The sequence below is a fragment of the Microcebus murinus genome, chromosome 18 (genome assembly GCF_040939455.1).
Source record: "Microcebus murinus isolate Inina chromosome 18, M.murinus_Inina_mat1.0, whole genome shotgun sequence".
Classification (NCBI taxonomy): domain Eukaryota; kingdom Metazoa; phylum Chordata; class Mammalia; order Primates; family Cheirogaleidae; genus Microcebus; species Microcebus murinus.
In genome coordinates this window covers 23,550,671-23,566,320 of record NC_134121.1, presented here as the reverse complement: position 1 = coordinate 23,566,320, position 15,650 = coordinate 23,550,671, and the positions used below count along the sequence as shown (strand labels likewise).

General features: G+C 36.6%; 1 protein-coding gene across 9 annotated transcripts in view; it reads right to left on the bottom strand.

Moving 5' to 3' along the window:
• The window catches only part of NF1 (neurofibromin 1), a 308,719-nt gene that overhangs the window by 125,789 nt on the left and 167,280 nt on the right, over positions 1-15,650 (bottom strand). For all 9 annotated transcript variants that reach the window (XM_075994332.1, XM_075994329.1, XM_020280940.2 and 6 more), the window contains 12 exons: positions 12,525-12,774; positions 11,565-11,638; positions 11,270-11,353; positions 9,420-9,860; positions 8,886-9,025; positions 8,481-8,603; positions 7,568-7,651; positions 6,365-6,481; positions 5,596-5,777; positions 5,269-5,480; positions 1,465-1,626; positions 1,220-1,323 (listed from right to left, as the gene is read on the bottom strand). In XM_075994332.1, coding sequence (XP_075850447.1) covers positions 1,220-1,323; positions 1,465-1,626; positions 5,269-5,480; positions 5,596-5,777; positions 6,365-6,481; positions 7,568-7,651; positions 8,481-8,603; positions 8,886-9,025; positions 9,420-9,860; positions 11,270-11,353; positions 11,565-11,638; positions 12,525-12,774 — 1,973 coding nt within the window. The remainder of the gene's footprint in view (positions 1-1,219; positions 1,324-1,464; positions 1,627-5,268; positions 5,481-5,595; positions 5,778-6,364; positions 6,482-7,567; positions 7,652-8,480; positions 8,604-8,885; positions 9,026-9,419; positions 9,861-11,269; positions 11,354-11,564; positions 11,639-12,524; positions 12,775-15,650) is intronic.

Here is a 15,650-nt window from a genome sequence, read left to right as displayed (position 1 = left end):
CTGGTACAATAATTAGGAAGGTACTGCATAAGTCAAAGGGGTATGGCACTGGCCAAATAATTATGATATATAGCCAAACTATGAAATGTTATATAGCAGTTCAAAAGAATGAGGTTAATCTTTATATATACACAGAAAGATCGAAGACAGATGGTTAAGTTATAAAAAATTAAGTTGGAAAACTATGCATATGATACCACTTATATTAAGCACTCACATCATAGTATGCATTTTCTACAATTACACAGACGCATGTGTTGCTTACCAGGGGTTACCAAGGGGGATACATTCTGAGAAATGCATCCTTCAGTGATTTCATCATTGTAGGAACCTCAGAGAGTTCACTAACAAACCTAGATGGTACATCCCACAACAAACCTAGGCTACATGGTACAGCCTATTGCTCCTAGGCTACACACCTGTATAGCGTATTACTATACTGAATGCTGTAAGCAACTGTAACACAATGGTAAGCATTTGTGTACCTAACTATATCAAAACAAAGAAAAAAGTACATAAAAATACAGTATTATAAAATATGTGATCACTGTCATATTATTCAGAACATCAAATACTCAGATCATCATATATTCAGATAGTTATTGACTGAAATGTCATTATGTGGCTTGTGACTATATATGTATTAATATATGCAAATGCATGGAGAAAGGAGAAAAGAACAGACTAAACCAGAAACAGTCTCTGGAGGTTATAGTCAAAGACACCTTTAACAATAATCTGTAATTTTCTAAAGAAAAATGTACTTGTGTATAACTTTTATAATTAAAAAGTAATTTTAAGGCTGGGCGTGGTGGCTCATGCCTGTAATTCTAGCACTCTGGGAGGCTGAGGTGGGAGGATCGCTCAAGGTCAGGAGTTTGAAACCAGCCTGAGCAAGAACGAGACCCCGTCTCTACTAAAAATAAAAACAAATTAATTGGCTAACTAAAAATATAGAGAAAAAATTAGCCGAATATGGTGGCACATGCCTGTAGTCCCAGCTACTCGGGAAGCTGAGGCAGAGGATTGCTTGCGCCCAGGAGTTTGAGGTTGCTGTGAGCTAGGCTGAAGCCACAGCACGCTAGCCCGGGCAACATGTCTCAAAAAAAAAAAAAAAAAAAGGTAATTTTAAGAATCAAGGGGAGAAATTATGAGGGCCTTGTCTCATGTGGTCCTAGTGAAAAAACAGAGAGCACTTGTATATGAAAAGATGACAAACCTGGTAGGATCCACTTCGAAGCTTACATGTTGCCAGTCAGAAGATGTGATAACAATTCGTAATAAAGGATCCAGGAGCTTTTGTAGGTAGGTAGCACCATATACCTACAGAAACACACAAGTAGGAATTTATTATGCCTGCTCCATATATCTTGCATTAAAAGAGGACAATCTATTCTGTACATTCTGTATATAATTATTACTGGACATACCTCAGCACACACACACAAAATGAATGATACAAACCTTGAAACAGAATGTCATTATCTTACTGGCCAAGCTGTTGCCTCGGAAAAGAGTCTGCATGGAGTCTGCCAATTCTACTTCCTTAGAAAACATGTTCCAGAGCAGTTGGTAGAGTAAATGCCGAGAATCAAATAGAGTAACCAAAACTCGAGCTAGCTCATCCTGAGAACAAAACAGAATCAGGTGGGTGTGAACAATCCATTTTTTTCTTAAGAAGGAAGCTGAAGATGAGCAAAAATGCAAATCCAAAGCTGAAAACCACCTGCCAAATTAAGATAATGGTGACTAATATTTCTCCTGAGATTTATCTGTGTAATTGGCCTATAGTGGATGACTATTAAATGTTTATAATAGCTGTGAAGTCTAAGGATTAACTGATGAAAGTTAGTAAGAGATATGAGCTTTATCAGGAGACAAAAACTCCAAGATTCAGCTCAAATTATATCACAAAATGAAAGAGTAGAAATAGAAGATGACATCGAAGAGTTTAATTTGCATAGGCATTTGCACATATCATTTTCTTAGAAAATCACTGAGAAGAAATAAGACTGGCAACCAGAACAGCTCTACTCTCTTCTCATATGGTCAGGGGAACTCAGTGAACAACAAAAATGGAATGACTACAGGATTTTGAAGAAATCAGGAAGAAAAGGAACTGGGCACTCAGAACCCAGAGATCAGACCGATTCATGTGCAATGCTGGGGAGTGGGGTGGGAGGACGAGCTGAAATTCCCATCTATCACAGAAATGACAACCCTTATAATTCCCTACAATAAATCAGTTTTGGTACACTCAAGAAGAGTGATCTGATAGTAAATCACTGTTTAATGACATGCTGAGAAGAGATCTAAAAGCAGCCATAAAAAGGTGCCTTAATCCTCAAGGAGTAACAACAAAGGCCAGGATCATAGCCATAACTCTTTAATTCTTGCCTCGTCCCAGGATTAGAATAATGTGATATTTGAGTAAAGGAAAACGTTTAATAACCCTAATCACAAATAATCTAGAAGCCAAAGAATTACAAAGGCTCAATATTCTGCTCTACTCCCTAATACATAATACATATTTGACTAGATATAAAAGCTCTGTCCTCTATTATAAAGTCAAGTAAAATTATGAGTATTCAGTTATAAAATAGAAACTATTTGTAGACTACAGTGTTAAGTGTTTTTTCCACTCCACTCCAATCCCTCCCTCCCAAATTATGAAAACTTTAAGCAACATAATTCAAAAACATTTACAAAATAGAATTAAATTTTTTAAAATGTTACTTTATATTTTATTCTCCTTTAGATATAGTTCTAACAGATTTGGCACAATATAAAATTCCTTCTCAACATAAAAGTCATTTAATATAAAGCTCAATGAATTAAAGCTTCTTGGACTTCACTGATTCTTTTTTTGTTAAGAAAATTACTGAGTATTTTTAGTGCTAATTACAGGAAGGTGCTAACAAACTAATTTGGAATATCCATTTTCAAAACATTTGAAGATCTGTGAACTGATTTTAGGCTTCAAGGGGATTTCAATAATTTGGGAGTATTGCCAATCAATGTGTATAAAATTTCATTTATACAAGATAAGTTTTAGAGATCTGCTGTGCAACACTGTACCTATAGATAGCAATACTGTATTATACATTTAAAAATCTGTTAAGAGAGCCAAGAGTTGTGGCTCATGTGTGTAATCATAGCACTTTGGGAGGCTGAGGTGGGAGGATCTCCTTGGGCCAGGAGTCTGAGGTTGCTGTGAGCTATGATGGCACCACTGCACTCTAGCTCAGGCAATAGAGTGAGACCATATCTCAAAAAAAACACAAAAAACGATCTGTTAAGAGGGTAGATCTTGTACTAAGTGTTCTTACCAACATAAAATAAAATAAAATAATCAGAGAAGCATTTCAGATGACAGTAGCACCAAAGGTGCTCTAAGGCAGAAACAAGTCTAACATGTATGACGAATGGAAAGGTAGCCAATGTGGCTTAAATTTACTGAACAAGAAGGAAAATGGCATAAGATGATGTCAGAGATGACACAGGGCCCAGAATGGGTAAGGCCTTAAGGGCCAGAATAAGGAGTTTGAATTTGACTTTAAGTGCGGTTATAAGAAATATGTTTCTGGCCAGGTGTGGCTCATGCTTATAATCCTAGCACTCTGGGAGGCTGAGGCAGGAGGACCACTTGAGCTCAGGAGTGCGAGACAAGCCTGGGCAAGAGCAAGATCCCTTCTCTAGTAAAAACAGAAAAAGTAGCCGGGCATGGTAGCACATGCCTGTAATCCCAGCTACTTGTGAGGCTGAAGCAGGAGGATCCCTTGAGCCCAGGAGTAGTATGAGGTTGCTGTGAGCCAGGCTAATGCCATGGCACTCTACTCAGGGCAACAGAGTAAGAGTCTTGTCTCAAAAAAAAAAGAAAGAAAGAAAAAAAGAAATACAATTCTATAGCTTTTTTTTTTTTTGAGACAAAGTCTCACTGTTGCCCGAGCTAGAGTACCATGGTATCAGCTTAGCTCACAGCAACCTCAAACTCCTGGGCTCAAGCGATACTCCTGCTTCAGCCTCCCAAGTAGCTGGGACTACAGGCATGCACCACCATTCCTGGCTAATTTTTGTTTTTTTAAATATATTTTTAGTTGTCCAGCTAATTTCTATTTTTTTAGTAGAGACAGGGTCTCGCTCTTGCTTAGGCTGGTCTCAAACTCCTGAGCTCAAACAATCCGCCTGCCTTGGCCTCCCAGAGTACTAGGATTACAGGCGTGAGCCACCGTGCCCGGCTGATTTTATAACTTCTAAGCAGAAAGAATTCTATAAATAATGACAAATTACCTTAGTTATAATTTATTATAACTGAAACCATTTTTGGTACACTATAAACCAAATGGATTTTTAACAAAGAAAAGGTCAACAACTCTTCTCAAAGTCTCTATTATTAAGAATTATGTGGCCGGGCGTGGTGGCTCACGCCTGTAATCCTAGCACTCTGGGAGGCTGAGGCAGGCGGACTGCTCGAGGTCAGGAGTTCAAAACCAGCCTGAGCAAGAGCAAGACCCCGTCTCTACTATAAATAGAAAGAAATTAATTGGCCAACTAATATATATATATAAAATTAGCCGGGCATAGTGGCGCATGCCTGTAGTCCCAGCTACTCAGGAGGCTGAGGCAGAAGGATTGCTTGCGCCCAGGAGTTTGAGGTTGCTGTGAGATAGGCTGATGCCACGGCACTCACTCTAGCCTGGGCAACAAGCGAGACTCAGTCTTAAAAAAAAAAAAAAAAAAAATTATATGATTTTAGGAAAAAATTTCACTAAATTAAGGGAGAGGCCAAATAGTCATATTACGTCTTCAGTGTTTAAAGCAAGAAAATACAATTTCAAACGCAGTTACAGCGCTTAAATTAAAACAAAATTGTACAAGACATTATAGAAAAAGAATAGCAAATTGGAAGTAGTAAACAAGCACAAATCGTGGATCCCAATTTTGGTTTTTCTTAACAACTAAAATTAGGTTTAAGTTAATTACCTTACCTAATATATGAAGACACCAGCCCAGATCAGTAGTTTTTAATTTTCTTTAAATCAGTGTTTAAATGGAATTTTTCAGTGGGTATAATGAGATAGAACACTAGCAAAGGCTAAATGTGCCAACCACTCCATATAGCTAAAAACCACTTAACTAAATATCTAAAGTTTGTTCTAGCTCTAAAACTGTATCAATTCATTCAATAAACATTTATTGAACAAATATATTTTGAAGCATTTACTATGTGTCAGGCACTCTTCTTCCCCACTAACTCAATGCACTTACCCACTGAGAACAAGGGACCACATTGGCCAGAGCCATAGCTATAGGGAGCTCTCCCTGATCACCCATCATTGTGACCAATTCCACCAGTCTCTCAAACCGATCTGCCAGTACTGTTTCTGCAAGTGTGTCAAATTCTGTGCCTTGTTGAAGGATTTTTGTCAGAACTTCCATAAATGTAGCTCTTGTCTGGAGATCCTTGTGATAACCTAAACCTAGACAAACAGATGCAAATTTACCAATAGGATCTTGCTGAAGTAATTTTTATTTGTCTTATATGACAATTCTCTAGGTTTTATATTTCTATATGAAGCTTTCACTTGATCTTACCTATGGAGTGCATGAGGCCACTGTCCACATTAGCATTGAGTAAGTTTGACATTGCAAGTACTGTACAGTGCCTCAGTGAGGCCAGCCTCCGAGACATGCCACGTTTCCTGCCACCTGTTTGTGCATTTTCATCTTCAACTTCACTACAGTCATTCAAAAGGTTCATAAACAATGTGAAGTATCTGTGAAGTAAAAAGACTAACCCTTACACAGTGAAGGCCACATCAACTAGAAAGCTAAGCAGACATTCTAAAGTAATCATATGTGCTCTGTATGAGTGTCCTGTGGCATCTGTTTCTCTCTTCTCTTCTGATAATCAGACATGGTGGCTCATTACGAAGTGTGCTATGTTGGGTATAATTTTGTCTTGACAAAGTCCAGTACCCATTTCATAACATAAGCACCAAACAGATGCAATGTTTCTTGGTAAATGTGTCACTTTGGGCATATAAAACTAATAGTCCTAATAGTTTAGACAATGCCATTTTAAATGACAATGAAGCAATCTCGGTTGTATTATAAGTAAAAATTCACTGACCACATCATTTTCTTTAAATACCACAAAACACTGCTGTTTTCCTATCTCAATCCTGTCATAGGGAATATTTCTTCATAAGAGTGGTATATTTTATGAGACAGCAGCTAATGGCCATAATACCAAAGCAATTAGATCCACTATAATCATTTGCCACTTTGGTTATACTTGATTTGTTTTGTGTGGGGGGCATTATTTGCTTTTTGCTTTGTGTTTTGGGTGGCTGAAATTTACTTAAGAAATAACTGTGATTTGGCTTCCATCAATTCCACACCATCTCCTTCCTCAGGCTGCAGTGGGAGACCAGCTAGGAGTGAAACTACTGCTTCCATGCTTGCCTGATCCAAATCTCTGAAGAAAAAAATTTAGAGACTGTAAGTCCTTCAGGTTCTTCCATTCCACCTCCCCCTCAAATAAACCTCTTACTAACAGATGTAAACTTTAGGAACTACCTATTTCATTAAACAAATTATTAGTGCAACCTAAATAATTTGAGTTGATATGCAGACCCCAGAATATAAAACATTTCAAATTGGGGAGAAGGCAATAACAACTTTCTACAAAGTAATCTTGGCAAAATGACTGCCTTAAATCAAAAGTATGTTCAGTCAGCCCTCTATATCTATGAGTTTTATATCTGTGGATCCAATCAACCACAGATCAAAAATATTTAGGAAAAAAAAGGATGGTTATGCCTATACTGAACATGTACAGACTTTATTTCCTTACTATTATTCCCTAAACAATATGGTATAACAACCATCTATACAGCATTTACATGTTATTAGGTATTATAAATGATCTAAAGATAATTTAAGGTATATGAGAGAGTATACGTAGGTTATATGCAAATACTATACAATTTTATATAAGGGACTTGAGCAGCTGTGAATTTTGGTGTCTATGGGAGCAGGGGGTTGGGAGATCCTGGAACCAATCCCCCACAGACACTGAGGGACGAATGTATTATAAAACCAGGCCTAGCCAAAGAAACATATGTGAATTGTTATTACATGGTTCACATTGTTTAATCACTTTCTGATAAGTTTCAATAAGTATTTATCACTAAAGCAAACTTAAGCAATTACTTCTTAGAAAGATTCAACACAATTAAGTTCCTCAAATAATGCCTTCATCAAATTACCAAATCAATACATTCTGAGGCTTTATATATCTTATTTCCCAATAACCGTAGACTGTTCTTCCTAAATTGACAACATCAACTTTCCAAACATAACAGTCCCATTTGTTTCTACTTAAAATCTATCAGTTAAAAAAAAACCAACAATAAAGATTAGTATCTTTATTTCAAACACAAAAGCTTGACATCTAAAAAAATTCAAATACACATAAAATATATGTATAATAGCTATAATGAAGTAGTTGTAATGCTTATAGCAAAACCTGCTAATACTTAAAAGTCATTCTCTTTTTTACCTTGTAAGACATTTTACATCATCATCTGCTGCCTGGTTTGATGTTCCCATGACCCAGTCTGTCAAGTATTCTACCATCTTATTTCTACAGAATGGTGGAGAAAAGGGAAACAGCAAACAATTTTTTTAAAGTCACACAGACACACACACACACACACACACAGACACACACACACACTTTTAGTCATATAAGATTTTTTTTTTTTTTTTAAGACTGAGCCTTGCTTTGTTGCCCAGGCTAGAGTGAGTGCCGTGGCATCAGCCTACCTCACAGCAACCTCAAACTCCTGGGCTCAAGTGATCCTACTGCTTTAGCCTCCCGAGTAGCTGGGACTACAGGCATGCGCACCATGCCTGGCTAATTTTTTTTCTATATATATTAGTTAGCCAATTAATTTCTTTCTATTTATAGTAGAGACGGGGTCTTGCTCTTGCTCAGGCTGGTTTCGAACTCCTGACATCAAGCAATCCGCCCACCTCGGCCTACCAGAGTGCTAGGATTACAGGCGTGAACTATCACGCCCAGCCCATATAAGGTTTTTTTAACAGTGCAAATAACTTGCCAAATAATCCAATGACAACTTTATAAAAGAAATATTACTATCACAGATGTAAAAGTCAGATGAGCAAAAACACAAGCAACTTGGATATTGATCCTCTGCATGTGGCCCTTAGCTATGGTAAGTTTGGAAACAATTAAATTCTTAGCTCAAGTATAGCTCAATTTTAGAAAAAGGGGCACTGCAATGGGCACAAGCTTTTGTAAATTTGAAAAGACATGTAGAGAAAAACAAACATAAAATGTTCCTCTTCCGCTTCCCCTTTCCTTTGATAATCAGGTCATACTATTTTTCTGTACTTCATTTAACATACTAAGATTCACAAGACCCCATTTTGCTCTTTTGAGAACTCACCTAAATTTCATCTCTTGACAAAATGAGAGGTCATCTCTCCTTGCCATCATTACTTCGACCAACTGACATAGTTTGGTTTTTATTTGAATTGCATGGACCATATTCCCAAGCACACGAACATATCTATTAGACATAGAAATGTGAAAAAAAATCATCAGATATAGACAAAAAAGAAGGTATTCTAAATGCTTTAATCACTAAGTAAAAGGATAAATGTAACTTTAAAAACAGTAAAAATTTTTTTATCAGAAAATGTACTTCTTGTTATCTTATTGACATACACTATTTTGGGTGTAGTAAAGGAAAGGATGACTAATTATTTCATCAATTACTATGAATATCAATGTGTAAGCCGTTTTTCCTACCACCTAAAATGTTTCTGTTACATTTCAGTAGAATGCTTACCTGACCAGATTTAACATCATTGTTTCAATGCTAGCTTGCCCCAGATGTTCAGAGCTCCCTTCAGTATGATTATCTAGTAAGTTCTTCATTATAGCTATGGTTTGCTCTACAAATTGAGTGTTGGTGTCAGTCAATAAAACCTACACAAAGAACAAAATACATCAGCAATTTGCCATCAATGCACAGAAGGCAGATCACAGAGAGATGAAACTGACCAGTATAAATATACATACAGAAAAATGCACCCATAGGCATATATCCAAACAAGCACAGATATCCACAGACACTCATACCCATACCCAAGATATTCATAATCCCAGGCACACTCATAAGAGCAGAGTTCCTAAGAAGCAAACTGATCCCTACGTTAGACCTAGGGATCTACATTAGATAACTCATCTTTCTGCAATTTTTGACAATTTTTTAAAATAGTGAGTATTCATGACAGTACCTAATTTAAATAATTAAATAACTCATTATTTCAAACAAGTTACTCTATTCATGGGAAAGGGTGAAAAATAAAAGAGACTTTACCTGTCCTTGGGAGTCGAAAAACTTGCTGATGGTATTCTTCAATTTGTTAAATAGCATGGGATAAAGAGCAGGACTCAATTCTAGACCCACCAGATCCTTAACATTGGTCCGTATTTGAAGTCCCACTTTCTCATGGTTACACACCATTAAGGACAACAGCCGATCCATAAATTTGCTGACAGGTGTATCTGCATTTCCCTCTGAGGACATCACTGAAATCATGGAACCCTTACGTTCACTGACTGGGCCCATGGGTGGGCTATAGGTTGCCAGGCCAGAATTGCTTCTCTGCTGTAGGCACACTCCCCCAAGGGCACAAAGGAAGCCAGTCATGTTGATCCATTCCTGTAGGGAATCTGTGTCAGACAAATCTATGGATCCTCCTCCACTCACATGGGACATTCTCCTCTTAACAATGGTCTTGTGAAGGCTTTCAGCAGCCTAAACACAAAATTTTTGTGCAAAGCATGAATTCAACCTAAATTGAATTGAGACTTGACAAATACTCTTTATCCAGCATTTCTTCCATGACAAATGTATATGTTTTACATTTTAAAAAATCAAAACCTGAAATTATTGTATATATTTTTAAAGAGACACTGATATATTTTTGTTATAGTTAGACTAATATAATCAAACTAGAAAAACAAATTTATTTTAAAAAGCTTTGATTCACATGGATGAACCTTAAAAACATGTTAAGTGAAAGAAAACAGTTACAAAAGCCCACAGATTCATTGATAAAAAATAGATTTGCCTACCTTGGCAAAGCTACAGAGACAGAAAACAGATTAATGGTTGCCAAGGGCTGGAGGGGTAGGGGACAGAGCGGTAGGAAGGCAAAAAGTTAAGGGGCAGAGATTGTTAACAGGTTTTTTTTTGAGGTGATGAAAATGTTCTAAAATTGATTTTTGTGATGGCTGTACAACTCTGTGAATATACTAAAACCAGATGCTGAATTGGACATTTTAAATAGGCAAATTGTATGGTATTGAATTATGAATCAATTAAACAGTTAAAAGCTTTCATTCTAAAGCTACATGTCCTTTCCAAATAATGATATTAGGTACACAATTTTGCTTCACAAAAAAACACCTTTTTTTAAATTCTAATTAAGCATGACAGGAAAAAAAGCAATGGGGGAATAATCAAAGTATTTTAAAAACACCTAATGAGACTAATATGGACATTACAAATCAAATACACAAAAATACCAATTAAATGTTAATTTCTGAAGTACTAGGTGATAATACAGTTGACAACGATAGTAGATAGATAAAATGTCCAACTTTTAAAATTTCATTTAACCTATGGATTCAATCTTTTGACCATCAGATCCCTCAATTAGAATACTTGACAAAATAGCAAAATGATTGTTTCAATTTTTAATTTATTTTTCTCTACCTCTGTTGCCCCTTTTTTGAAAGTTCTGTGAAATACTCTGATCAAGGGAGAAAGAGCAAGGAAGGGGGTAAAGGAATCATCTCTACTATAAATGGTCTCTAGAAGTACAGCCCAATATTTTTATAACAATGGAAACATTTTATATCTCTGCTGTCTAATACGGTAACTAATTGGCACATGTGGCTATTGGATACTTGAAATGTGGCTCCTTTTGACCAAGGAATTAAATTTTAATCATTTAATTTTAATGTAAGTTAAAATTTAATTTAAATAGTCACATGTGGCTAGCGGCTACCATATTAGATAGTGCAAGTCTAGATGAACCATAATTAAGTATCAGTCTTAGTATAACTATATGCTTATGTAAGGAGTAATTCACAAAAGATTACTGAAGTATGTATGATTAGCAGATGAAATAATGGACAGAATCAACTTTACAAACTCACCTGGCCATCTTCCATTTTGGCTTTTGGATAGTTAAGGATTAGTTTAGTAGCTTGTTCCCATTTTGCATGTGTATCTTCCCAAGCCTAAAATGAAGGCAATTATCACTTTAATAGCAACTTTAAGCCTAGAGCTAAAAACAACTGGTCACAGCTAAGTTTCAAACTTGGTGCACAAATATAGCACAAATATAATATGTTACTTGTAGTGCACACATCTTAGATTTGCTTCAAAAGCTATTCCAGATCACACACATGTAACATGAGGTTTCTAAGGTTTCTGTTGCTAAGGGCATACCTCAGTGTTTCCTGCAGTGGGATGCTCAATGCGCCTTAGCAGTGCCATCACTCTTTTCTGAAGTGCTGCTCTCCCTAAGCAAAGACAACAGCAAATCAAGTTACTGGACTGAGAGCCCTGCTTGCCAAGGAGGAATTTGACAAGCTCCACCCAAAAGGCAGAGTAGGAAGTATAGAAGAAATGTTTCAAAAAACAAAGCCAAAAATTTCCTTTCAGCAACCTCACTGGAAAAGTATTTATCTTGGACCCCACTATGTCCGCAGCATAAAATAGCTATCCTCACCTATGATTTACTCAAAACATATGCCGATGTGCTTAAAATTTCTCTACATATGATTCAGGCAGAGTAAATTATACAATCTAAACTGATAGTAATCTGGCCAGGGGCGGTGGCTCACGCCTGTAATCCTAGCACTCAGGGAGGCCGAGGCGGGCGGACTGCTCAAGGTCAGGAGTTCCAAACCAGCCTGAGCAAGAGCGAGACCCTGTCTCTACTATAAATAGAAAGAAATTAATAGGCCAACTAATATATATAGAAAAAATTAGCCGGGCATGGTGGTGCATGCCTGTAGTCCCAGCTATTCGGGAGGCTGAGGCAGCAGGATTGCTTGAGCCCAGGAGTTTGAGGTTGCTGTGAGGTAGGCTGACGCCACAGCACTCACTCTAGCCTGGGCAACAAAGTGAGACTCTGTCTCAAAAAACAAATAAATACACTGATAGTAATCTATACTGCCAGTTATTTAAAAACGTATAGCATGTTAAAAAGTCAGTGAGAGAGAATTTATTTTAAATGCTATTTATTTTCACCCTTCCTTGTTTAGAAAAGGATTTCAAGTAAGCTATCTGAATTAGCCCAGTAAACTTATGAAGTAGTAACCTTAAATACATTCCTAACACAATCAGATTCATGTAATTTGAGGCATCCTGAATAAAAAAAACCATTATCCACATTTACCTTACCTGTTGACATCATATTGCTGACAGAGGCGAACTCCATGAATGTGTTATAGTTGGGCAAGAAGTTGTGTACTGACACTTCATCCACCCCACACCGGATATCCGCTTCCTCACAGAGGTGGCGGAAACAGGACATGGCAACCAACACAGCTTCAGTGTCAGGGCTCCACAGAAACATATACAGTGCCACTTCTAGTTTCGTCTGGGCTTGTCGGCATATTGGTGGGGTTCCGCTGCATCCTGCTGCACTATCCTGGTAGCCAGGGGTGGGAGGCATAAATTAGCAACTTAGGTAATTTTATTCATAAAACCCAATAATGCAATAAACTGTACCATATATATCAGCATGTATTAAAGAGCTTTCCCCTTAATCATGATACGAATTTTTCAATCCCCCCTCCCAATATCTTGTCTAAATGAGAAATGAGATTATTCGGACCAACATAATGCTACTATCTATCCAATTTTAATGCAAATAGTAATACTATTATCCTATTCCAGATTCCAGAAATGTAAATAAAGTCTAGCATGGATACTAGTAACACAACACAACATAAATCTACTACAGGAAAAATATAATGTACTTCCTAGTCAATCATAAATGACAAAGGAAGAAGTAATAGGAAATTCTATCTATGTACTATAGGGAAGAAATAAAACAAGTACACTGCGGCACTATCTGAAATAAGGGCATAAAGAAGAACTAAACAGTGGTTCAATATATTTGATATCAATATATTTGATTCTAAATTACATATTACTGAAACACGAAATGGAGAAAGTCCTTTACAAAACAAATACAAACTCTGCAGGTAAAGAGGACAGCAGTAAAAACCATACTGCTTTGTTGGAACTGTGGGCAAGCCTGCCGCCACTGTACAACTCTGAGGAGGGATGGACGTGCCCCGGTGCTCCCACGTACCCGTGAGAAGGTCCCTACCAGCCTGCTGTGGGCTACTGTTGAGACTTGAGACACCAACTGAATTTTCCACAGTTTTTTACCCATGTGGGCCCAACCTTTCTGAACTCAGGTCCAAGGTGTCATATAGATGAATGGAACAGAATAGAAAACCCAGCAATAGAGCCACATACTTACAGCCAATTGATCTTTGACAAAGTCAACAAGAACATACACTGGGGACACCCTTTTCAATAAATGATACTGGGAAAAATATCATAGCCATATGCAGAAGAATGAAACTGGATCCCCATCTCTCACCATATACAAAAATTAACTCAAGATGGAGTAAAGACTCAAATGTAAGATCTGACACTATAAAAATACTAGAAGAAAACCTAGGGAAAACACTTTTGGACATTGGCCTAGGCAAAGAATTTATGACTAAGACCCCAAAAGCAAATGCAAAGAAAATAAAAATAGATAAAAGGCACCTAATTAAACTAAAAAGCCTCTGCACAGCTGAAGAATCAAAAGAATAAATAATTTACAGAATGAGAGAAAATATTTGTAAATTGTATGTCCAACAAATGAGTAATATCCAGACTCTACAAGGAACTCAAACTCAGCAAGAAAAAAAAACAAATAATCCCCTTAAAAAGTGGACAAACAGGTATTTTTCAAGACAAGATACACAAATGGCAACAAACATAAAAAATGTTCAATATCACTAATCATCAGGGAAATGTAAATTAAAACCATAATGAGATACCATTTTACTCCAATCATAATGGCTATTAGAAAGTAAAAAGCTAATAGATGATGAGTGTAGACGCTGTGAAAAGGGAACCAACCCTTAGATACTGTTGGTGGGAAAGTAAATTAGTACAACTTCTATAGAGATCAAAATGAAGATTTCTCAAAGAACTAAAAACAGACCTACCATTTGACCTTGTAATCCCACTACTACATATCTATCCAGAGGAAAAGAAATCATTATATCCAAAAGATACTGGTATCTGTATGTTATCACAGCACAATTCACAACTGCAAAGATATGTAATCAATCTAAGTGACTATCGACTGATGAGTGGATTAAGAAAATGTGGTATATATACACCATGGAGTACTACTCAGCATTAAGAAAGTATGAAATATGAGTAAAAAAAAAAAAAAAAAAAAAAAAGAAAGTATGAAATAATATAATGGCTTTTGCAGCAACTTGGATGGAACTGGAGGCCATTATCCTAAGTGAAGTAACCCAGAAACATAAAAATAAATGTCACAGGTTCTCATTTGTAAGTGGGAGCTAAACTATGGCTACACAAAGGCACAGAGTGCTATAATGGACATTAGAGACTCAAAAAGGGTGAGGGGGGGACAGTGAGGGAGGGAAGGAGGGATGAAAAATGACCTATGGAGTACAATCGACACTACTCAGGTGACCAGTACACCAAAAGCCCAGACTCCACCACTGTACAATAATGAACATGTAACAGAATTTAACTCCCTAAATCTATTCAAATAAGAAAATAATAGGATAATAATCCCTGCTCCAGAGTTGTGAGGATTAAATGAGATGATGTGTAAATAGTACTTGACACTTATAAGCTATAATTGATAACTAATTATTATAAACCTCCACCCTGTACAAATACCATTCATACCCAAGAAGTTTAGAAGTTGTACCAACTAACAAAGGTACAGATTTACTGAGATAAAAACCAAGTATTTTTGCTTGATGTTGTAGATAAGTGCTTCTTATCTTTTATATAATTTGTGTATATAATTCCTTTTAAATATAAATAAATCATAATATAAGTGAAAATAAATCATTACAGAATAGTTTATTTTCCAGGTCAAAACTTGTTTTATCCCTAATTTTTATTTATTTATAATTTTTTTTTCCTTTTTCTTTTTGGTAGAGATGGGGTCTCACTCTTGCTCAGGCTGGTCTCTAACTCCTGAGCTCAAGTAATCCTCCTGCCTCGGCCTTCCAGAGTGCTAGGATTACAGGTGTGAGCCAACATGCCTGGCCAGGAATTACTATCCCCATTTTAAAGTTTAGACTCTTGGGCACAGGGATGTTAAGAACTTGCCCAAGGTTCCACAAATAGCAGTGATAGAACTAGAATTTAAGCAGTTTTTAACTATTACTATCTTACCTACTTGAAATTTACCAAAGTTCATTTGATAAAAAATAGAGCACAGATGATGATACAGAAAAATTA